The sequence below is a fragment of the Malus sylvestris genome, chromosome 15 (genome assembly GCF_916048215.2).
Source record: "Malus sylvestris chromosome 15, drMalSylv7.2, whole genome shotgun sequence".
In the NCBI taxonomy this organism is placed as follows: Eukaryota; Viridiplantae; Streptophyta; class Magnoliopsida; order Rosales; family Rosaceae; genus Malus; species Malus sylvestris.
Genome location: NC_062274.1, coordinates 18,654,310 through 18,678,661, shown reverse-complemented (window position 1 = coordinate 18,678,661; position 24,352 = coordinate 18,654,310). Strand labels below are relative to the sequence as shown.

General features: G+C 38.3%; 4 protein-coding genes across 10 annotated transcripts; 1 reads left to right on the top strand and 3 right to left on the bottom strand.

Annotated features, from left to right (window-relative positions):
* Positions 1–325: 325 nt before the first annotated feature.
* Positions 326–1,086, bottom strand: LOC126602494 (54S ribosomal protein L19, mitochondrial). The gene has a single exon (XM_050269388.1). It carries the CDS (start codon positions 1,037–1,039, stop codon positions 572–574), a length of 468 nt encoding a protein of 155 aa, XP_050125345.1. The 5' UTR covers positions 1,040–1,086; the 3' UTR covers positions 326–571.
* Positions 1,087–1,699: 613 nt separating this feature from the next.
* LOC126602493 (probable protein phosphatase 2C 47) lies at positions 1,700–4,934 on the bottom strand. The gene is made up of 4 exons (XM_050269387.1): positions 4,249–4,934; positions 3,303–3,497; positions 2,954–3,159; positions 1,700–2,792 (listed from the first exon to the last, which is right to left on the bottom strand). Exons 1-4 carry the CDS (start codon positions 4,444–4,446, stop codon positions 2,237–2,239), a joined length of 1,155 nt encoding a protein of 384 aa, XP_050125344.1. The 5' UTR covers positions 4,447–4,934; the 3' UTR covers positions 1,700–2,236.
* A 5,238-nt stretch (positions 4,935–10,172) lies between these two features.
* Positions 10,173–10,759, bottom strand: LOC126602752 (uncharacterized). The gene is made up of 2 exons (XM_050269631.1): positions 10,366–10,759; positions 10,173–10,271 (listed from the first exon to the last, which is right to left on the bottom strand). The coding sequence occupies exons 1-2, from the start codon at positions 10,729–10,731 to the stop codon at positions 10,173–10,175; spliced, it is 465 nt and encodes a 154-aa protein (XP_050125588.1). The 5' UTR covers positions 10,732–10,759.
* A 5,632-nt stretch (positions 10,760–16,391) lies between these two features.
* LOC126602490 (glutamate receptor 3.6-like) lies at positions 16,392–23,194 on the top strand. 7 transcript variants are annotated; one of them, XM_050269383.1, is made up of 9 exons: positions 16,392–16,606; positions 16,774–16,820; positions 19,104–19,265; positions 19,432–19,827; positions 19,989–21,343; positions 21,441–21,718; positions 21,816–21,847; positions 22,017–22,423; positions 22,615–23,194. In XM_050269383.1, the coding sequence occupies exons 4-9, from the start codon at positions 19,533–19,535 to the stop codon at positions 23,041–23,043; spliced, it is 2,796 nt and encodes a 931-aa protein (XP_050125340.1). In that variant the 5' UTR covers positions 16,392–16,606; positions 16,774–16,820; positions 19,104–19,265; positions 19,432–19,532; the 3' UTR covers positions 23,044–23,194. The 7 variants fall into 7 exon arrangements, with proteins under 7 accessions (XP_050125340.1, XP_050125339.1, XP_050125342.1 ...); XM_050269382.1 differs by having other exon boundaries at positions 16,392–16,619; XM_050269385.1 differs by lacking the exon at positions 19,104–19,265.
* Positions 23,195–24,352: the final 1,158 nt, after the last annotated feature.

Genomic DNA, 24,352 nt, shown 5'->3' with positions numbered 1-24,352 from the left:
TTAATTGATACTGTCTGTTTTCTGATCATTAAACAAACTCAAGATGTTAAAACAATCACAAACTGAAATTTCCAGCCATAGCTACTCCCGTGTCCTTTCCGGGAAACCACGTCCCAACCCGGCCAACTAAATGTATTCTTAACCATATCCAAATGACATAAACAAACAGAAAAAGAAAAATCTCAATTCTACCTAGGATCAAAGTACACTGACATTTGAAACCGAGCACGGCATTTTGCACTCAATCAACTTGATGAATTTCTTAAGTTACTAATCACGACACTCAAATGCATAGACAGAAACATCATAAACAAAACAAGGCTAGTTTAACGAAACGAAAGCCGTCCTCATTCCTCATTCAAATCAAAATCTACCATGAAATCACAAGCAGAAAAGAGCTACTCAATTACACTAATCCCATGAACATCACTAACACAATTATTGATAATCAAGCTTTCCAACAACATCGTACCAGTCAAAACCTTAAACCCAACAAAAAGACACATGCTTTTCCCCAAAACAACAATCACAATCAAACCTAGGTTTCAAAATTGGACATTTTCCTCCCAAATCATTCCAATTCCTTAACAACCTTAATCCCCATAGAATTAGCCGTACCAATAACCGACTTACAAATGGACTCCAACGGCATGTACTGGCAATACGGGTCGGACTGCTTCACCTTCGCGATCTCGTACACGTGCCTCACCGATAGCGTCGACGCCACCGCGTGTCCTGGACGACTGCTGCCAGACTCGATCCCGGCGGCCTTCTTCAAGTACCAGGTGACGGACGGCGACCTCACAGTGAACTCGAAGGTGTTGTCTTTGAAGGCGGTGATGATCACCGCCATGGGGGTTTCGGGTTTGTACTTTTGGGTCCGGGCGTTGAAGTCCTTACAGAAGGCCATCAGGTTTAGCCTGTATTGACCCAGAGCGGGACCCACCGGAGCTACGGGTCGGGCGGCTCCCGCCGGGACTGTGAGGCGGATCGTCGCCGCCACGGGTCGTCGGGTTAGGATTTCCTTCAGGGTTGCCATGGGTTTTGCTGCTCGACTACAAACGCTCACTCACTTTGCAGGTGTGGTAAATGGAGAGTGAGGCAAGTAGGAGCAGGCCTTGTTGGGCTGGGCCGTTGGTCTAATACTCATTGGCCCAGACCATTATCATCACTTTAGTTTTTTATTTTTTGAAGAAAAAGAAGAAAAATGTGTAACCATTTAGATCAAAGACCAACATATATTGCTCTAGTACCAAAAGGAAAACCAAAATCTCTACGAATTTGTAGTCTCTTCGGATGGAGGTTTGTAGCCTGAAGTTTGTTTTATGTTGATGGTGCTTTTTTTAACCAAACATATAGAAAAAAACTTGGATAAGCAGGTGCTCAACCTCGTTACCTATAGGGCACAACATTAAATTCTTTCATTTTATTCAGTGGGGTAAGTAGATCTTGTGTATTATTTTGTCTTGTGTTGTAAGATGTGTAAATTTCATTTATAATCTTTAGGTTTTTTAGAACCCTAATATGAGGTTTTCGGTACGTTATTCCAAGTGGTTGGAAAGAAAACAGACTTGCAATGCAAAAAGTTTAATTTTCTTGATAGTGGATTAGAGTAATTTAAAATATTGTCTCGTTAAGGAGTTGATGTCCATATCAATTGCATGACTTGGCAATAAGCAGTAACTCAAGGACAAGAAAATGAGAGGGAAAGGGAAAAAGACTTTATACATGATCCATATTTGTTAAAAGTTCTACATATAAGAGGACTACTTGTAGAGTTTGCTATTTAAATCCTATAACCAAGTTGAAAGTAAGCTGACTGGTGCAAGAGAGCCTTGCAGCAACTTATGCAGTTCTAAAAAAAAAAAAAAAGGTCGTACCCAGTGCACAAGGCTCCCGCTTTACGCAAGGTCTGGGAGAGGTGAATGTCGGCTAGCCTTACCCCCATTTATAGAGAGGCTGCTCCCAAGTCTCGAACCCGAGACCTACCGCTCATGGGCGAAGGCACTTGCCATCGCACCAAGTGCGACCTCTAGCAACTTATGCAGTTCTAACATCAAAAAAAAATTCTGATTTTAAAGAATCAAATTCGAGATAGTTAATCGTATCTCAAATTGTACAGGACGTATAGTTAAAAGAAATCTGGAAGGTGCGGCCGCAGCAGGGTGCAGGAGCGACTCAGAAAAATCCCCGACAGGGGGTGTAAGCTCCATCTGTATCTATGCAGTCCATTTGTTCAAATGGTGCTTAAGACACCCTTGAGAAGGTCCAACCCTTCAGCTGAAATGCTCCTTCTCTTGTGGGATTTAGATATTTCGGTTTTAGGAGGTGGATCTTCGGAGAAACAGACCACGACAACAGTGAGGTTATCACACGTGTTTCGCTGGAGCGCTTCCTTGACAAGCGCTTTTGAACATCTCTCGGGATCATTGTGCTGCATGAGCTCCTTCCTCACCATTGTAACTGCGCACTGGCTGCTCATCACATCCCACAAGCCATCACAGCCCATTATCAAGAACTCGTCTTCTTCTGTTAGGACAATTTCCTCCAACTCTGGCTCGGAGCTCAAGGGGCTTTTTGAACCTTTCGAGCCCTTGATATGCCAGTCTCCAAGAGCACGCGCTACGGATAGTTGGCCATTGAGGTAGCCGTCATAGATAACACCACCCAGCTTTTCAATTCTTAATCTTTCAGAGGTGCAGTTAGGCTTGTGATCTTTAGATAGCTCAATTGCCCTTCCCCGCTTGCCCAACACAGCTCGACAGTCCCCAGCATTAGCGATTAGCATGGTCCTGAAAGCATACAGCAGCATTCGAGATAAAGTAAAAATTTGTAGATGCAAAGTTTAATCATATTGTTTCGACTTTTTCAATGATTAATCAGCGCCAACAAACGTAATTACAGATCTTAATGTTGATGATCATAGACAGATAGATCAAGTGTAATTGCTCACCTTCCTAAGATCAGGGCAGTCAAGGCAGTGGTACCGGAGGACTTGTCAACTGAGCTAGCATCTGCAAAAGCATGATCAGCCTTCACAAAAGCGCTTCTAACTGCCTTTTTAACGCCAGATGGGAAGTGAGAGTCTTCAATGATGAATTTAAGGATGTTGCTTTTGATGAATGACGCTGCATCAACACCATTATGTCCATCAAAGACCTGTGGAAATCAACAAAATTTCAGTAAGAGTTCAATTAATAAGATGGCCTTGTCAAAAAGAAACTATGGAAAATTCTAAGTATGGTTGTCCCTGCACAAAAAAGTACCACTCAAAAAGAAATTAACTAGTCCAAGTTACATACCCCATAAAATGCCCCAGGAGAAGGCAAGTTTTCAATTTCACCAATATGATCATGGAGATTATCTACGCAAATGTACTCATCCTCCATGTATTGTTTAGGTCCTTTCTCAGAGCAGCTTCCTGAACGGAATACAAATACGAACTCAGCTGTCTCACTTGCCGGTGACTTCAATCCCATACTTCCAATATCTGAATCCTATGAAAAAGGACAGCGCAGAGGAATAATTAGTTAATTTTTTTTCTTATTCTGAATAGATTTTTAATCCATTTAAGCATACTAATTAAAGCATTTTGTGTCAGTTAAGCATTATATCATTGACCTCAGAAAGTTTCTCTATATGCAACAGAAACATGGATTGCATTGCATGCTACAAGGATCAATACGGATCCAATAAGGCATTACCCTCTAGAACAACTATCAATGCATTTCTTTGGTTGCCATTTGCGGCGTGCCAATCTGCGCAGTTTCGTTAAGTAAAAACCAGATATTTTGCAGACATTGTCCCATTAAATTTCAGGGTTGGCATATTAAGATAACAGTTGAACAAGTTTGCTGGTAGCATTCTCTGACCACTTCCAACACGTCAAAAAATTGTTTCCTTTTTGAAGCTAGCATGGCATTCTCTAAATATTACACACCAAAAACCAGATTCATTGCTGCTGTTATCATTCAAATTCTTCCACAATGCAACAAATACATCAGTAGTACAATTCGTTCTTTCCTGATTTACTTCCCAGTTCCCGCTAAACACAACCATCAAATGCCTGTTCTTAATTAATAACGTAAAATCGACCCTTTTCGCCCACAGTATCTACCTCTGATCTCTCCGGTTTTGATGAGGGAAGTATGTGCATTGTGCATAAATGCATATAAGGTGCAATAATCTGCATACGCAATTCAGAAAAAATGCAGATTAAGAAGAAAAATGAGGCTTCGCTCAACTTACTGATTCGGTCAACAATGCATAGCTAGTGCAATTTCGCATAACCGAGAGGTTTCTCGGAGGCTTTCCGGTAGGAATGTGGTTCGAATTGGCCAAAGCGTCGACGTTTTGATCTTCCATGATCGGCATTCCACCTCCCTTTAAGCACCCACCATCCAATCCGGTGACTTGTGGCGAGATATCTGCAGTTCCTGAAGCCATTAATCTCTCCTTCCTAACCCATCAATCTCTCTCACAACTCTTTTCAACTAAACCACCATAACTTCAGCCAAAGCCAAAAGCAGCTGTCACACAACCCCCATATGCTCACAGAAAAAGCACTAATACACAATCAATGCCTCCAAAAGCCAAAACCCAGCTGTCAAAAACCATCAAGCGCTTGACCCAAGATGCAGAATTTCACACAGCAGATCAAGAAAGCAAGCTCCTCCTGCAACTCCAAGCCTCTGTTTTTTTTTTTTCCAAAAGATTTGATTTTTCGAGTCGTTCCGGAGAAAACAGATCGAAATTTCCAAAACCCAGATCAAGAATTCAGCAAAAAAAGCAAGAATTCAAAATCCCAAATGAAGTAATTCGAGAAAGATATACAAATGTGGGAAGAAAAACAGAGAGCCTAAGACCATAGCATAGCAGTAGGGAAGGGGGAACCGTTGGAGGAGAAAAGAGAGAGAGAACTTTGGGTATGATGTGTAGCTGGTTGACTGGCGATTCCAGGTTTTCCGGTCGACATTGTAGCGCCAAGCAAGGAAGGGGAGTTGGGGTACTGACACGTGTTAGCCTTTGTGGGAATGGGTTATTGGTATTATTGTGGTAGTTCTTTAATCTTGGATCTCCTTAAGAGTTACCATTGGATTGTTTAGATCATCTTCAATCGAAGGTTGGCCATATAACTCATTTTAGCTCTCTGATTCTTTAAGATATTAATATTTTAATAAATAATACATGATCATATTTGTCTCCATATCCAACTGAGGGCCATAGGCTCGTTTTAACCCTATCACAAAAAACTGTTTCCAACCGAGGGTCAAAGGGCCAAACATAATTTATTATTTAAATTTAAAAACTTCAACAACTTAAATTTAAAAACAACAACAACTTAAATTTAAGGGTTAAACTCTGTTTACTACCCTCATGTTTCGTGGTTTTCAACATTTGGTACATCAAGTTTTTTTCGTTCCAGAGTCATACCTAAAGTGTAAATTTTAGGACAGTCCCGTACATCCGTTAGTCAAACTGTTAAGTCTTCCGTTAACTGATGAAGTGGCGTCCACGTGGACACTGACTGGGCGCCAAGTGTTATTAAAAATATATTAAAATATTTAAAAAAAAAAACCAAATCCCCTTCTTTCTTGCAACCCGCACCCTCCCCCAGCTTTTTTTCCCCTCTCTCTTCTTCTTCCCTTCTTCCTCCCCCAATCAAATTTTAAACCCCTCAAAGCTAGGGATGGGTTCGGTTCAAATCAGTTCTGTTTTTTGCCAAAATCGAAACCAAACCAAAATTTCGGTTCGGTTCATTTTTTTTTTGTTCGGTTTCGATTCGGTTTTAGTTTTTAGTTTTTTTTTTTTCTTTCAAAAACTGAAAAACATTGAAATTTTAAATTTTAATAGAAGCACAATCATAACATAAGCATTCTAACTAGAATCAAAGACAATGGAAATAAACATTTAAAGTTGAACTAAAATCATCAATCAAGTCTTCCAAAGTCCAAACTAACAACCTCACAACAAAAAAATCGTACAAATGACTTAGAAAAGTTAAATTGTATGATGTTGTTCAAAGATCAGGGTTGTTTGCTTGTAACTGCATGTTGACAACTTGATTAGTAAAAGTAATGCATGGGTGAATTTATTTAGTATGTGTTGGATTCTTTTCCATCACAAATTACGCAAGTAATCTACTCGAAATAAATGTTTATAGATTCTATTACATGTTATATGAGAGTAGATTTGGAAAAGAAAGCTGGGGCAGAAGTAGATAGTGCTATGGAGATGGATGTAGGTACTTCGGGAGGAGGTTTGGTTCCGGAACCTATATGAGGGAGAAATAATAGGTTAGGGTTTAGAGTTTTTATAGGCCTTTTTTTAATATTTTGAGCTTAAAGTTTGGCAACACATTTGATTTAGTACATTTTAACTTACAAATTGGGTTTAGAAAATAATACCCAAAACAAATAATTAAATAAAAAAATTAATTTAATTAATTCGGTTTGGTTCGGTTTCTAGATCACTAAAACCGAAACCGAACCAAAAGAATTCAGTTTGGTTCGGTTTTTTTTGTTCGGTTCGATTTTTTCGGTTTCGATTCGGTTCGGTTTTCAATTTTTTTCGATTTTCGGTTTTTTGAACCCACCCCTACTCAAAGCTGTCATAAAATCCCCTTTTCTTCTTCTCTCTGGTCAAAACCCCCAAAGCTTGCGTGCGCTTCCAACATCCAGGTTGCAGAAAACCAAAACCTTATGTCTCAATTCTAATGGCGGCAACCGCCCCGTGGCAGCCCAAGGAAGAAGGGTTCGCAGCGATCTGCGGGCTGCTGGAGCAGTAGATTTTGCATTCTGCTTCCTTCGCTGACAAGTCTCAGATTTGGCAGCAGCTCTAGCACTACTCTCAGTTCCCCGATTTCAATAACTACCTTGCTTTCATTCTCGCACGTGCCGAGGTATACTCCCCATCCCTCCACTTCCCCCCAATTGTGTATTCATTTCCAATTTGAGTCAGTAGGGTTTGTGTTTTTGCTTTTCAATTTTTATTTTTTTTTAGAGAGAGGGATGGGGAAGAAATTACAGAGGGAAGAAGGAAGGTGGGGGAAGGTTGGGGGAGACTAGTGGTGAATGAAGGCTGGGGGAGGGTATAGGTTGCAGGGAAGAAGGAAGGTAAGGTTAGGGGAGGAAGAAAGGAAGAAGAAGAAGAAGAAGAAAAGAGAAAGGAAAAAAAAAGCTGGGGGATGGTGCGAGTTGCAGGGAAGAAGAAGGGGATTTTGGGGGTTTTTTTTTATATAAATTTTTTTAATGACACGTGGCGCCCAGTCATTGTCCGTGTGGGTACCACGTCATTAGTTAACGGAAGACTTAACAATTTGACTAACGAATGTACGAGACTGTCTCAAAATTTATACTTTAGGTATGACTCTGGGACGAAAAAAACTTGATGTACTAAATGTTGAAAATCACGAAACATGAGGGTAGTAAACATAGTTTAACCCTAAATTTAAAAACAACAACTTATATTTAAAAACTACAACTAAAATTTAAAAACTACAACTAAAATTTAAAAACTACAAATTAAATTTAAAAACAACATTAACTTAAATTTAAAAACTACAACAACTTAAATTTAATATCCATAATCAATATCATCTTCATCATCCACCATTGTAGTAGTATAGTCAGAGGTAAACAACTGCCGCCGGATCATAATATCTTTTTTTTTCCTATGAAAATAGGCCTTACTCATTGAAGTGTAATTCGAAGTGTTCATTTCCATATTCTTATCATTCATCTCTTCTTGTATTTGTTTGGCCCGTTCTTCATGCCTACGGTTCATTTCTTCCGCATCAATGGCATTTTGCTCCGCCATTAATCGCAATGAGGCCGCCACTTCCTGTTGAGCGGCGTAATCATCATTTGCCTTACCCTTTTCCTTCAACCTTCGGGCCTTGTTTCGTCCCATAGCGCTAGGTATGAAACCTTTGTTGAATGGTAGGAGATCCATCTCCATCCATATCTACAACTAAGGATGCAGTTCCGAACACCAACGTAGGACCTACTCTATGTTGAGGTGGATCTTCAAATAACACTCATCCTTTATAAATTTCCCAACAACCGTGAAACTGAAAGGGTTTCGAGTTTCCATCCATATACAATTCCTTCGCTTGGTGTACCTAGAAAATACAATTACAAAAATTAAAGGAAATTAATTTATGAAATTAAATGTAATATGTTGATGCACAAAACCGGAGGTCTTGGAACAACGTAAATCCGACCGTGAATCCGTAAGAAAGTAAAGAGCACAAGATGTATCATGGTTCACCCCAATGTTTGGGCTACGTCCACACTGATGTTGATTGTATTTCTCTTCTCAGTATGAATGGGTTACAAGGGTGAGGTGGAGTCTCCCAGAGAAAGAGAGAGTTTAAGATAGCTCTCTGTTTGTAGGATGAGAGCATGAGGTTTGTGAGGGTGAGGATGCCCTTTTATAGAATAAGGGCTCTTCCCTTTTTTTACATATTTGCCCTTTCATTTATTACATAATTACATTTGAGTCTCTCGAGTATTTATACGAGATCTAAATACGGAGGCCCTAAGTATGGTACAAACAGTAGTCCCCCAAGTCTTCAATCAAGAGAGTCTTTTGGCTGGAGACTTGAAATTCAGTCCATGTATGGGCCGAAGTAACTAGATGTCGTCTAGAACTGATACTCGATATGAGTCGGTGCTCAATCTGAAATGATGCTCAACTAGAAGTAGCACATGTTGCGAGGCTGCTTGGCTTGTGGCTTATGTTGCCTTTGGTTGGCTCTGCTTGTGGCGTTGAAGGTGAGAGAGTCCCTTTTATAGAATAAGGGTTTGTTCCTCAATACATAAATGATGGGCTAGAGTTGATGCTTGTGTCGATGTGGTTGCTCAGCTGGCGGCGATGCTCTCTAATGAATGTGAAGGAATCCCTTTTATAAAATAAGGGCTCGCTCCTCAGTACATGAATAATGGGTGCTCTCTAATGAAAGTGAGGGAGTCCCTTTTATAGAATAAGGGCTCATTCCTCAATACATAAATGATGGGCTAGAGTCCCCCAAGCATTTTTCATGAGGCCCAGTTGTGGAAGCCCAATATATGGTACATAGTGTAGTCCCCCAAGTCTTCAGTTAATAGAGTCTGTTGGTTGGAGACTTCAAATTGAATCCATGTATGGGCCGAAGTGGCGATTGTTCAGAGGTGGTATTTGTATACCATGCACTGAAGCTTTGTAGGTGAAGCTTTGCAAGTGAAGCTTTGAAGCTGGAACTTTTGTAAATGAAGCTTTTGAAGCTGGAGCTCTCGAAGCTGGAGCTTTGTAAATGAAGCTTTCGAAGCTGATTGACATGAGTGATGCTCATGAATGTTGACATGAGTGATGCTCATGAATGTTGACATAAATGATGCTCATGAATGTTTATGTATGATTGACATGAGTGATGCTCATGTATAATTTTGGAGTACTTGACGTACTTTTGATCACCTGGTTGGTGATAATAGTGGCAGGCTGCCGAATAATTTTTTATAGTACTGGATGTACTTTTGATCACCTGGTTGGTGATAATAGAGGGCCTGGCTCTTTTGGGCATATGGGTTTCGCCCTTCACATAACATTCCAGCCCATTATTTTGGGCTTGCCATTATTTATTTATTTATTTTATTATTACCCTCTGATGGGGTTATACAGATGTCTCCGAAAGATAAGAAAAATAAATCACATCATTCAAAAATAAATCCGACCCTCTGCTCAATGGGTCACGCCCATAATTCCATTTTTTGCATGCCATCACCACCGCAATTATGTCTGCTTCTTTTTATCTTCTTTTGCTTTCTGCTTTTGCTTTCTGCTTTTCTTGATCTCTCCGCTCCTTCTCTGTCCACCCATGTTGCTTTGCAAGGTTGGTCTCATGTAAACTCCTTGAATATATCCACGCAAAGCTAGCAGTTGATACTGCTCCAATAACACTTCATGCAAGACCAAATTTCACTGCTTCCCTAGCAGTCTTCAAAACGGGGCTATGAACAGGGTCGAGAGCAATGAAGGCTTCGACGTCGGAGTCGGACCAGGGAGGGAGAGGCTTGTCCCTCTTAACGAACTTGGAGTAGTTGGTGGCGAAGGAGAATCATTCGCACTAGAAATCCTTATAACCCTCCCAATGCTCACTGACGAAGGACTTAGAAAGAGGGGATGATGAAGAATCAGTCAGTGTACTGTTTAGCAGACACAGCTGCTGCTGATTTTTGCCCACATCTAGATTCGGATGCATTAAGGACTGAGAGAAAGAGAAGAGAGACTGTCTGTGCCCCAACAACAATCCAGAGACGGAGGCTGAAGATCGAGGTCTGCTCGGAAAGTTGGTCGCCCAGGTGACAAAAAAAGGCCATAGATTACCTTTCCCAGGCCGATTAATCCATCCCTGAGCTTTGAGATGACTAAAACGTGAACAGGAGCCTGCGGATTGATATCACGAAATGCCAGGATCAGATCATCCTCATATACAATGCTTGATGGGATTTCCTTAGATATGATCTTGTCAAATATTGTTGGAGCTCCAGTGTCGGCATTCACTGCAGCTACCTTTGCAGTAGCCTCCTCGTTGTTTGTAGCGCCAACATCGCACAGGGATCTGTGAGAGTGCGGAGGAAGAAGGGAAGTTGTGAAATTGGTGTTTGAGGCTTTCACTGTCACAAAAGCTCTCACAGTTGTTGCTGCACAATTCCTAAACAGTGAGAAGAAGGTGACTGCAGCAGTAGCCATTGGAATTTTCACTGCCTTTTCGAGACTCAGGTTTGGAGGCTAAGACGGCGGCGTTTCACTCCTCGTCCTGCTTGTCGAAAATGAAAGAGGCTGATCCCCACCATATTTATGCCTACGTGAAGGGTTGAGTGGGTCGTCACTTTTTCGAATTGATAGAAAATCAATGGCGAATCTGCTGGGAACTGTTACGGTAAGGTTCCGGTGAGTGTAATTAAGCACTTTAAACAGCTTGGGTTTCTGCAGATTCACGGTGGAGGTATGAAAATTTGAGAGAGAACCGACATAACTTTTCATGTCGTTTCCCACAGACGGCGCCAAATGTTGATGCACAAAACCGGAGGTCTTGGAACATGGTAAATCCGACCGTGAATCCGTAAGAAAGTAAAGAACACAAGATGTATCGTGGTTCACCCCAATGTTTGGGCTACGTCCACACTGATGTTGATTGTATTTCTCTTCTCTGTATGAATGGGTTACAAGGGTGGGGGGAGTCCCCCCCAGAGAAAGAGAGAGTTTGAGAGAGCTCTCTGTTTGTGAGGATGAGAGCTTGATGTTTGTGAGGGTGAGGAGGCCCTTTTATAGAATAAGGGCTCTCCCCATTTTTACATATTTGCCCCTTCATTTATTACATAATTACATTTGAGTCCCCCGAGTATTTATACAAGATCAAAATACGGAGGCCATAAGTATGGTACAAACATAATATAATTAAATATATTGACGAAAATTAAGGGAAAGTAATTCATGAAATTAAATGTAATATTAAATATATTTACAAAAATTAAAGGAAAGTAATTCATGAAATTAAATGTAATATAATTAAATATTTAAATTAAATTATGAAAACACTTACTTCGTCGTAGTAGTTAGCGCCGCCTTAATGTCTACTTGCGGTTGCTAACAGTGCTTAATGTCATTTGTTCAAACTTGGCTGAAAATGTTTCTTCCATCTTGAAGAACAACTCTCATGGTTTCGGATATTCGGTGGAGTGGTGCCTTCGTAGAACTCTAAGTATTTTTTGGACAAACGAGTCCAAACACCTTCACTTGTTTGAAAACTCCCCCTCACACTATCTTCCGACACCCATCTATAAGCCCTACAAAGAGCTTCATCTTCTTTTCGAGTCCAAGCCCTACCTTTCATTGTAGATGAGGCCATTTGAAAATTATTGAAAAAAATGAAGGAAAGATTATTAGAAGATGTAAGAAAATATAATGTGAAGAATTGAAATAGAATGAAGTGAGATAGTATGGAATGATGAAAATTATGTGAGAAATGGTGTAGGAATGACTTAGGTATTTATAGGGAAAAAAAGGGAATGTTTTAAATTCATACAAAAAAAATTGGCCCAACAAAAAAAAAAAAGAATCCAATGGTAACTCACGTCAGCTAGTCATTGTATTTCAAATTTTGGCCTACAATTCATGTCGGATATAACCGACAAGAATAAGTACATGTTATCGGCTATAACCGACATGAATAATGAAATTCTGGCCCAGCCCAGGGCTGGCTGGCTAGCTAGTTTGGGCTAGCCGGTTGGCCCTTTGACCATTTTTTGTCCAGTAGGGCCCACGAGCCCTTTGGCCTAGCCCTCTGTTGGAGACAGTTTTCGGGTTATTTTTGGCCATCTGGACCATTCGGTTGGAGATGGCCTTACACTTCATCCCTCTACTATGTCACATGCAAATTTGGTTTATATCACAAAAACAATGAAAAAGATATTTGCATAATTAGTACATTTTTAATGAAAATTAACGAAAAGAGCTTTAAAATTTTAAATTTAAATAAAAAAAACACTCAACTAACATTATTTAAAAGTTAGAACAAAAAAATTATAAAATGTTAAAAGACAATAATTCTCGCATAATAAGAAGTAAGATTCTCTCACTTCTTATTCTCATCTCATTTCCTTCTCTTTTTTCACACTTTTCTTTTTGTCTTTATCACTCAATATAAGATATTGGCTTAATCGTAATCATTTAATGTGAGAGAAGAATCATCCTTAACACATTTGATCAAAGACCAAAGTCTCACGCGGCCATAGGGGTGGGCATAAAAACCGTGGACTGCGAAACCAAATCAAACCACGACAAAATAAACCGTAAAAAAAACATGTTGACAAAAAAATGTCAACATAGGTTCAAGAACCGGATCGAAACGTTCTTACAGTTTTCGGTTCCGATTTTCACTGCACCGAACTGATCTGTGAATATAAAGAAATAAATAAATATAATAATTTTATACATGTGTCACTAAATGAGTGGTCAAAATCAAACTAATTTCACCTAGTACGACTGCATGAGAGCATTTCTCAATTAAGTTTTACTTTCACCCACTGAACAGCCTCAATCCTTCGATGCCTCACTCACCCTCGCCCTCAGTTCTCACCCTCACTTCACCTATCACCCCTTAGTTACCTTTGAGTTACAACTTGCCAAATATTAGCTTCTTTCCTTTTAAACGCTGGATGGGAGTTAATAAGGTGCTTATAACTTACAGTACATTAACAGGGACTACAAATGCTAAGAAATATAGTGGTTGTAGAGTGTCGTTTTCTTTTGAGATTTTCCATGTGATCCTTTAGGCGTGGTCGTTGTTAACTAATAACTAGTTGACAGGAAATAATGGTTATATTTGAGACTCTTACGGAATCAATTATAAAAAAACAAGCAAATTTTGAATACCATTTTGATTTGGTATTCAAAAGATTTAGTATTTAGAACAATAGTTCGGCATAAACCGAACTCGGAACTGGCATGAACTAAACCGTACGATTTTAGTAATAAATTTAACTAGAATTGCACCAAACCGGACCGTTGATATTTTCCAATTCCGGTTTGAGGGTGGAAGCAGGCCGAATCGAACCGCCCACCCCTACGCGGCCACGAGGTAGGAGGAGGTTTGGCCAATAGGTCTCTGATGCCTAAGTTAGTATCTCTGAAAAGAATGAGTGTTTAGGGCATGTATGCGTAGTAAAAGCTTACCAAAGTTTGGTGAAGATGAGGTATTTACAGGAAGATATTTGGCCTATATGTAGGGTTTTGCCTTACACTTGGCGACTTCCCATTAGATAAGGTTATGTCATCCGTAGGATGAATGAGTTAATATCCTTGGGATAATGATGTAAGCATCCTTAATTGATTGTGATGATGATTCCTTACTTGGTTGAGTTGATCTTCAATTGAGAATGTATTAAAGGCAGTATTTGGTAATTAATCATATCTTTAATGCATTTAACTTTTCCATGTCATGAGTAGAGGAGCATTGAGCAGTCATAGTCCACTGCTTGAATTTTCAGGGATGTTGAGCTACGAGTGGGAATATTTCTGTGCCCTACCCATTTAATAAGGGCAATCTAGTTTTCTTCAGGATAAAGTCTACGTGTCATCTTTAAATTTTTTTTGATTATTTTTTGCTCTACACTAACTTGCCTTGGTTGTTGGCAGTTTTTTTTTCAAAGTGGCATGTATGTCTTTGAATTGACTCTAGTGGAATATGGAATATGTATATGACAAATGAATTGAAATTTAAAAAACGTTTGACAAAAAAAAGAAAAAAAAGAAATTTAGAATACTTTATAACCAAAAAGAGCTTCTTCACCACCATTAAAAAAAAACAAAAAAACAACGTCTTTTTTGGTCGAGAAAATATGACTTGTAATTTAGTTATTTATATCTTTAACAATTCATTCAAACTAAAGTTAAAATAACTGTTGTCCAATTAAAATAAGCATTGTTTCTAAAACTCAAAATAAAAATTTTCACTTTTTTAATTGTAAAATTATTACTTAGTGGAAAAAATAAAGACGATAAAACGTCAGTCTCCCAACAATCTTTCAATGGTCGTACTTACCAATGACAATCATTCAAGCCCTGCAACCGTTACAAGAAATAAAAATTAATGTAAAGTTATTGAAATACGATTATCTAATTGAACTGGTTCAAGTGTTATAACATGTGAACTGACCATACAACGGTTGATTTGTACATTAAGTTATAGTATTAGTATATCACTAAATATACGGTCTTATATAAAACATAAACGAACTGATCATACGACGCAATTGCGCTCCACTACCGGAAAAAAAGAAGCCCTCTTTGTCTTGCAACTTTCTATCTTTTCATTTTTCATGTGTAATCCAAAGCATCATATACTTTAGTACAACCGAATTCCAAATAGGGCAGACAGTAAGGAGGGAAAGAGATCATATCCGGATCTCTTCTACCAAGATCATCAGATCAAATAATCCGAGTCTTTCAAAATTCTTCCAACAGCCCACTTGTTTTGATATCTTAAAAAGTGTAATAATTTATTACCGTTGAGTGAAATTTAAAAAGCTCGAATCACTTAATTTGATGACCTTAATAGAAAAGATCTTCTCTGAATCTCCTTCCAGTATGGAGAATCTACACCAAATATGAAACCAAAGACAAGCAACAAAGTCGGTTCAAGTGGAAAATTACAATCCAAGAAAAGAAGGCATGGACATTATTGCCTCATTATTGACTCGTCTTTTTCGCTTGATGGGTCGTTTCAATTTTTAATGAATGAGAGGTGGGCGCCATAAGAAGCTGCCACAAGAGAAAAAGGAGAAAATAAAGTTTATCAGTGTTGGTGAGTGGGCAGCACAGGCCCACGGGTGTAAAGGCTGGAGATTTTCTCTGGAGTATTTTGTGAAGATTTTAGGAATTTTAACATCTTATTCGTTCATCTTATATAATATGATTAGTTTTCGTTAGCTATTGTTTGAGTTTAATTTTAAATAAAAATAATAAAAATAATTTATGATCGATGTATAATAAACGACTAATATGTGAAGATCGTCACAAAAATAATTCAGATGGGATCCAAATCCAGATTTCACAAACCTATGTGGGAAGTGTAGGAATCCCTTTCACAATTATTTTTATGCGAGCCTTATTATTTTGTCATTTTACATTAGATTTCAAATCTTTTTTATTAAATAAAAGTTGATTTTGATTAAAAAAAAGTTGACCAAATTTGTTTCAGTAAAATTCTAATTTTTAATGATATTATACACGCTTTGGTTATTTGAAATTCATAACGGACCTTAAAATTTATTATTTTTCATGTCAATTATATACTAATATGTGTAAATAATTTACTCATAATATTGTATTATTAAGAGACTTGGGAGCAGCCTCTCCATAAATGGGGGTAAGGCTAGCCGACATTCACCTCTCCCAAACCCTGCGTAAAGCGGAAACCTTGTGCACTGGGTACGACCTTTTATTGTATTATTGAGAGAACATTATGGTAGCGGTGTACTTATGTTAAGACGTGACAAGACAAGACGTGACAAGCAAACAACATAAATCATATAATAATATTTGGTGTGATATAAAGTTAGGAATCTTATCTAGAATAATATAAGTGTGACTAAAGCATAGTTCTAAGAGAAGGTCGTGAGAATTCCTCCTAAGGCTATAAATATGTGTGTAAGCCTTGATTGGAGAACTGAATTATAGTTGAATGTTTGTATGAACCTCTCTTCTGAAGTAAATATCCTTGTTTGAGTCTCCTAAAGAGTATATCCCAGTTATTGTATAGGTTTTATACGTGAGTGGTATCAGAGCCTTCCTCTTGTAGGTGGCTCAAGCAAAGTTTTCCCTCATAGTTTGAGTATTCCTTGTTACTCAGATTCTTAGTATGCTCTGCAGTTGCAGTATAAGCCTGATCTTCTGCATCAGAACTGAATCTTAGTCAATTTTTTGTAAAGAATCTCCTTCATCCCTTAAGCACCCTTAGGAGTTGGTGAACACAAGGGCGGTAGCAAAGGTTGGTGTTGTAAGTCCCTACGAGGTGTTTCGAAGTCTTCATGTTTGAGGCCGCATTGGTTTAAATCCTCTTAAGGTATCTAGTGATGGTAGGAATCATGAAAGAACCCAAGCTGAGCCCGTTTATACTATCAATGATAGGACAATAAAATATTTATTCATCATTGAGTATTGTTATGAAAAAACTTGACTATTTGAGAGTATTAATAACAATTCCTGATAATATCATAATCCTTTTTGCAGATAGCGCTTTAACGAATGACGAGAAGGAAAAATGCTTATGAAATCTGGTGAGGATTGTTGGGAGAGTACACAACTATAACACAAATGTTGGAGAGACAACACAAGTAAACAAATTACTTGTATTACACACACAAAATATTACAACACTCACAAGGACACAACTTTAGAAGCAATGACACTCACTCACTTTCTAAAAACACACTCTAGATCACTCACACTCCTACATGACTATTCTTTCTTCTCACTCTCACTTGGTTGCCTACTACTACTACTTGATTTCTTGATTGGTTGGTCGGTTACACCACACCCATATTTATAGGTGGCCTTGCCGACTATCCTATTGCCCCACCGACATGGGCTATACATAATACTAATCTTCTTGTTATTCTAGAACCAGCCTACCGACATGGACTTTTTCTTATGACCACACATTTGTTATAATCATAGTCTGAAATATCGATAATATCGACGAAATATTGAGGATATTTCGGTTTTTTCGAATCACGGATATTTGGGAACATATCCATGTACATATCGTACAAATATCGACAATATCGATGATAATATCGGAAAATATCGATGTCGATAATTTCGCTCACACTTCAGCAATATTTTATCAAAATATCGGTGTAATATCGCTAAAATATCGAAAATATCGATGTAAGACGAAATATTGAGGATATTTCGGTTTTTTCGAATCACGGATATTTGGGAACATATCCATGTACATATCGTACAAATATCGACAATATCGATGATTATATCGGAAAATATCGATGTCGATAATTTCGCTCACACTTCAGCAATATTTTATCAAAATATCGGTGTAATATTGCTAAAATATCGAAAATATCGATGTAAAGGAAGGAAAAAAAAAAGAAAAAAAAAGAAAAAAAAGTCGGTTTTTTCGAATCACGGATATTTGGGAACATATCCATGTACATATCGTACAAATATCGACAATATCGATGATAATATCGGAAAATATCGATGTCGATAATTTCGCTCACACTTCAGCAATATTTTATCAAAATATCGGTGTAATATCGCTAAAATATCGAAAATATCGATGTAAAGGAAGGAAAAAAAAAGAAAAAAAAAGAAAAAAAAGGAAAAAAGGGAGGAAAAAAAACACAAAGAGGATTTGAACCCCTCCCATTTTACTCCTCCAACACCTTAACCACAATATATCACTTATGTTTTAGTGATAATATGATAAAATATTTATATTTATTAATTTATATGAGTGACATGTTAACAATTACATGCAAAACTATTTTGGGGATTTATCATTTGATGAATACTCTTCACAATAAACTTACTCTACACATAGAGATGATGAAGATAGTGAAAAATTTGAACCTCATAGGAACTTTATGTGGTACTAAATCACTCATGTATCTTACCATGCAATGTATAAAGTGTAAAATATTGTAGTAAATCATTATATATAAATGGTGTGTTTAATCTTTTTTTCATTGATTACTACATATTTTATACACTCACAGTGTTTGCTAGCTCGCTGTATAATCAACTTAAATCAGTTAAATCCATCATGTAATGCATTTCCTTCTAATTTTTTTTATAAACTAATAGATAATTGACTAAATAAACATTCTCCAAAGTTTCAATAAAAATTTCCAAGTGTTTTTTACAATTTCCGTGGTTTTTATTCAATTTTTATCGATATCGATAATATCCCGATATTTCCATCGAAATTTCCATGTTTTTGGACTACCGATATTTCCGATATCATCGATATTTTATACCATGGTTATAATAGCTAGACAATTCTAGCTTTTTCCCACCGACACACTCATGCTAGAACATTCTAGCATATGCATGCTTTCTCCATTGTTTCTTCATCATGGGCCAGTCTTTATTATTTGGGCTGGTGTTGTACTTTTAACAAGGGTTTGATCCCTACTAATTCTCTTTTCCCCTAACATTCAACTATCTAACCTGATCCTTAAAACAGTGGTGATCAACACTTCCCGGAGAGTGGGGATTAATCAAGTCCATTCCATTGGATAATAATATATTAGTTCCCCCTCCCAATATTCCCATTCCCATGGTTGCTGTCTAATATTGGTGACAGGATTTTTTATGAAAAAGATAATAGTATTTGTAAACCGTTCAAAAAACCTTTGCCTTTTGCTAGTTGTTGAGTTAGGTTGCTTTTTTAGTTTTCATGGTTTAAGAATTCCAAGGTATAGTTTTTCATATTTGTAGATTCGTGTTTGTTATCAGCTACTTTCCCCAAAAACAAGATATTTTTCTTCGACACCATGTACACTCTCAAATTTTCACACCAGCTGATGTCCCCGCAGACTTCAAGCGTCTTTTCCAGTGCTGTTTTGGTGCTTATATAACCATTTGGTCATTCTGCACAACACACTGGCCATTTCTGGACTTAAAAATACGAAATCTTCATACTTGTCCTTCTCATGGAGCTCATACGTATGTGCTTGGCTTGAGTGATGATAAATAATGTAAGCTTTAATCATTATTCGTTATGCCCTTCAGATTGATCTTATTCATGTTTGATTTATTAGATATTTTTGGATAACATGCATGTGTTTTTGGAGCATGTTCTGTTGTTTTTGTTGTAATTTGGCTTTCTATACAAGCGATCGTCTAAACTACTCTAATATGCAGAGAGGGGGTTCAAACTTGTGTGCAAGGAAGGGGTGAGCACACTACCCTAGCCAACCTAGCCAACTGGTTTAACTCGTTGTTCCCTCTTTCGGAGCTCAAACATGTCCTTTTGTAGTTTGAATATCAACATGTATCCAGCCTTGCTTCTGTTATTTGTAGTTTTCTACAGTGGCTGTTCTTCTAGTGGACTTAGTCCTACTAATGTCACTGCAAGACCTGATGTTGTGAACATCGGCGCGATGTTCACTTTTGATTCTGTCATTGGAAAAATTGCAAAACTTGCAATAACTCTTGCAGTTGAAGATGTCAATTCCGATCCAGAAGTTCTCAATGGAACAAAGCTGACACTTAAAATGAAAAACACCAAATCCAATGACTTTCTAGGCATCATTGAAGGTACAAGCTTTTTTAACTTTCCCATGTTTTTTCCCTATTACACAAGTCAAGTAATCAAATTGCTCAGTTCAGTTTTCAAAAAATTGAACACTGAAACCTGAAAACGAAATGGTTATCAAACAACCCCGAAGATTTTACTAATTTTTCGTGTTCCTTCACAGCTTTGCAGTTCATGGAGAATGACACGGTAGCCATAATTGGCCCCCAATTCTCAGCAACAGCTCACGTAATCTCAGACATAGCGGATGAGTTAAAAGTCCCTTTACTATCATTTGCAGCAACTGACCCAAATCTGTCTCCAAATCAGTTCCCATTCTTTGTTCGAACAACGAGGAGTGACCTCTTTCAGATGGCTGCAGTGGCAGACCTTGTTGGCTACTATGAGTGGAGAGATGTCATAGCAATATATGTAAATGATGATTTCGGGCGGAATGCCATTGCTGCCTTGAGGGACAAGCTATCCGAAAACCGCTGTAAAATTTCATACAAGGTACCTCTGAGCCCCAAGGCAACCAAAGACGAAATCAGAAAGGCACTGATTAGTGTGTCTTCAATGGAGTCTAGGATTGTGATCCTCCACCTTTATACCAGTTGGGGTTTACAAGTGCTCACCGAAGCGCAAAGCCAAATGATGATGTCGAGTCCATACGTGTGGATTGCCACTGATTGGTTTTCCACTATAATAGATTCAGAACCTTCCTTGCCTTTTGCAGCAACAAATGACATTCAAGGGGTTCTCACATTCAAAATGTACACACCAGAGTCAGAACTCAAAAAGAAGTTTAAATCGCGGTGGAGCAACTTGGCTGTTGCAAGGAGGGTGAATGGCTCTTCTTTTGGGTTAAATGCGTATGGTCTATATGCCTATGATTCTGTATGGCTTCTTGCGCATGCCCTTGACTCATTTTTCTCTCGTGGGGGAAATATTTCCTTTGCAAATGACTCAAATTTGCACGAATTACGAGGAGGGAAGTTGAACCTTGATGCTTTGAGCATGTTTAATGGTGGCAGCCAGCTGCTCCAAAGCATTTTAGCGGTTAATACAACTGGATTAACCGGGCAAATTAAGTTTACTCCAGACGGAAATTTGATTAATCCTGCATTTGAAGTGATCAATGTGATCGGCACAGGGACTAGGACTATTGGTTATTGGTCCAATTCTTCTGGCCTGTCGCTTGATCCACCTGATAAGTCTCAAAGGAAGCTGCACTCTAATGGTTCCAGCACCGATACTCAACGATTATACAGCGTCATCTGGCCCGGACAAACAACTCAGAAGCCTCGCGGGTGGGTTTTCCCCGACAACGGAAGAAAGCTCAGGATTGGAGTCCCTGATCGAGGTACCTTCCGCGAATTTGTAGGCGTAAAAGGCACTGAGTTCACTGGCTATTGCATTGAGGTCTTTCAAGCCGCCTTAAATGAGTTACCATATGGTGTCCCATACAAGTTTGTAGCTTTCGGGGATGGTATAACAAACGCTGAAAGTAAGGAACTTCTGCACAGGGTCCAAATTGGTGTAAGTACAAACTTCATGTCACAAATCAAAATTATTTGACTTCATTTACCTGACATCAGTATGATTATTAATTTTTCGGGTTTCAATCTTTATGCAGGAGTTTGATGGTGTGGTGGGAGATATTACAATCACCACTAGCAGAACAAAGATGGTGGATTTCACACAGCCATACATTGAGTCTGGTCTAGTTGTGGTTGCTCCAATTAGGAAGACGAACTCTAGTGCTTGGGCATTTTTGAGGCCCTTTAGTCCAATGATGTGGGGTGTCACAGGCATTTTCTTCCTAGTTGTGGGAGCAGTTGTTTGGATTTTGGAGCGTCGGACCAACGAGGATTTTCGAGGCCGACCGAGAAGACAATTTGTCACAATTATTTGGTAAGTTCTTTAATCCACATCTCCTAATGTAAAATTGAACTCTGTTAACTGTGCTAATATAATTCTTCTTTGTTTTTTTTGGGGGGTGGCTTTGCAGGTTTAGCTTTTCAACTCTGTTCTTCTCCCAGAGTAAGTGAAATGCACAAAGAACATTACCTTTTGTTAATTTTACTTATATATCAACATAGGCGTAGTCAAGGTGGATAGAGCCGCGTTCTCCCCACTCTGCGTCTAAGTTTGAATAAAAGAATTCTTACTTATAAACTGTCTGATCTTTTTCCTTGGTAACATTATGCAGATGAAAAAACCGGCAGCACGCTTGGTCGATTTGTGCTTATCATATGGCTATTCGTGGTTCTAATAATCAACTCAAGCTACATTGCTAGCCTGACATCAATCCTCACTGTCGAGCAGCTTTCTTCACCTGTTAAAGGGATTGAAAGTCTGGTAAACGGCAATGATCCCATTGGTTTCGCAAGGGGTTCGTTCGCTGAAAACTACTTAACCGATGAGCTGAACATACACAAGTCAAGACTTGTGCCTCTTAACTCCCCAGAAGAATATGAGAAGGCCTTGAAAGATGGTCCTAGTGCAGGCGGTGTTGCTGCTGTGATTGATGAGCGTGCATACATGGAGCTCTTCCTCTCCGTTCGATGTGGATATAGTATAGTAGGTCAAGAATTCACCAAAATGGGATGGGGTTTCGTAAGTATCATATCCCTTCGTATCATTCACAAAAGTACATGACGTTTATTTTAATATAAACTTTTCGTTGCATATCTCTAGTTTGATATGTTATGTTGTCCTATACATTAATATTCGATAGCATGACAACATAACGTATCACACTGGCTAAAACTCGAATATTCGTATAATAATAGTGTCATTCGTTTTAGGCCTTTCCAAGGGACTCGCCTCTTGCAATTGACATGTCAACTGCGGTGTTGAAACTATCGGAGAAGGGAGATCTTCAAAAGATTCATGACAAATGGTTGAAGAAAAGTGCTTGCAGTGCAGAAGGAGCAAAGCAAGCCGTAGACCGTCTTTCGTTGAGTAGCTTTTGGGGCCTCTTTCTGCTGAGCGGCATAGCTTGCTTTCTGGCTCTTGTTCTTCATGTTCTTCGCATGGTGCACCAGTACTACAGGTATTATGATTCCGACTGCGAGAGCGCACAAGCGAAAAGCCTTCGATCCTTCATCTCGTTTGTAAATAAAAGGGAAGAGGAAGTGAAAAGCAGAACCAACAGGAGGACTGAGAAGGCTTCAAATAAAATAGTGCATGATCAAGATAGTAGTTCCATTGATGGTTTGAGTCAAAGTGTTTAAACAAATGAAGAGTCCCTCTTTTGCTAAGCCAAAAAGCCTAAACATCATAAACTTAATTTAGTACTGTAATTAGTATAAAATTAAATCACTTGATGTAAGTTTAATTCAAACAAACACTTTTGTCATAGACAAATAGATAGTTATTATATAAGTGTGTGGGAAGATGTTATGAGTTCAAATCTCATAATCGACGATTGTTTATTTAAAAAATCTATTTTTTTATCAAGAAAAAAATTATTAAAACTTAAAATATCTCTAATACAACTGCTTCTCAGACAATCAAATTTAAAGGTCTCCATGGCCAATTAAGGAAGACAATAATCCCAGAAATGTGGGTTAGCAACATAGACACCCATATGAGCTAGCTCCTCTACCATGAAATTTGCTTCCCTGAAGATATTGCTTCCAACTGATATAGTGAATTTAGAAGCTAGGCATTTGATATCCACGACAATAGGTTTAAGATGCCAAGGGAGCATCCAAACACCTTGCACCACCTGGATGACTAGCTTGGAATCCCCTTCCACAACAGTTTCTTCACACCTTTGCGCTTGGCGAAAATAAGCCCTTCCTTAAAGCAACAGCCTCCGTAGTTGATATGGAGGCACCATCGAGGTTCAACGCACCAGCTCCAACTGGTTGCCCCTCCTCATTTCTAAGAACAAAAGTAGTTGCCGTTCTCTCCAAACTAATTGACCCATCGAAGTTTAACTTCACATAGCCTTGAGGAGGAGGATGCCAACTTATTGAAAAGAGCTATAACAAATTTACCTTTCTTAAGGGAATAATTACCTTGGTGTGCACTTTGGTCCATCAATTCATTATTAAAATTTCATACTTAAGACTTCTTATTTAAGTGAATAAAAATAATACTAGACCAGTACTAAGTGACGAATTTCATTTTTTATTAAAAGGGAAAATTGTAGAAACAAAACTTGGGACTATTACGCAAGTGCCACCCAAATTGAAAACCATGAGAACACCTATGCCTAAATTGGCGCAAAATTTTAGAAACTATTTACCATCAAAATCTCTTAAAACATCATCTTCTTTAATTTTAAGGAAAACTAATGAAAATAGCTTTGAAAACTTAGAGTTTTAACGATAAGGACAAAATAAAGGGTAAAATGAATAATATCAGAATTGACTTTTTAGTATAAAAATATGATTTATTCGTACTGAGAGTTTTTCGTTAAAGTTTCCTTAATTCTATTTATATGAAGAATTCTACAGTATGTTTATGAAATATCGACAACGTCGTTTATTCTTAGTGTAAAAATGTGGTTTTTCGTTAAAGTGAACAGTACCA

Bases quoted from the DNA above. Each gene is read 5' to 3' on its own strand.
- LOC126602494 (XM_050269388.1), bottom strand. From the start codon at position 1,039: ATGGCAACCCTGAAGGAAATCCTAACCCGACGACCCGTGGCGGCGACG.
- LOC126602493 (XM_050269387.1), bottom strand. From the start codon at position 4,446: ATGGCTTCAGGAACTGCAGATATCTCGCCACAAGTCACCGGATTGGAT. The intron at 3,160-3,302 runs GTATGTAACTTG...TGATTTCCACAG, and splicing joins CTCCTGGGGCATTTTATGGG to GTCTTTGATGGACATAATGG. The intron at 2,793-2,953 runs GTGAGCAATTAC...GTATGCTTTCAG, and splicing joins ACTGCCCTGATCTTAGGAAG to GACCATGCTAATCGCTAATG.
- LOC126602752 (XM_050269631.1), bottom strand. From the start codon at position 10,731: ATGGCTACTGCTGCAGTCACCTTCTTCTCACTGTTTAGGAATTGTGCA. The intron at 10,272-10,365 runs GTAATCTATGGC...GTTGGGGCACAG, and splicing joins GATTAATCGGCCTGGGAAAG to ACAGTCTCTCTTCTCTTTCT.
- LOC126602490 (XM_050269385.1), top strand. From the start codon at position 19,533: ATGTCCTTTTGTAGTTTGAATATCAACATGTATCCAGCCTTGCTTCTG. The intron at 21,344-21,440 runs GTAAGTACAAAC...ATCTTTATGCAG, and splicing joins TGCACAGGGTCCAAATTGGT to GAGTTTGATGGTGTGGTGGG. The intron at 22,424-22,614 runs GTAAGTATCATA...CATTCGTTTTAG, and splicing joins CCAAAATGGGATGGGGTTTC to GCCTTTCCAAGGGACTCGCC.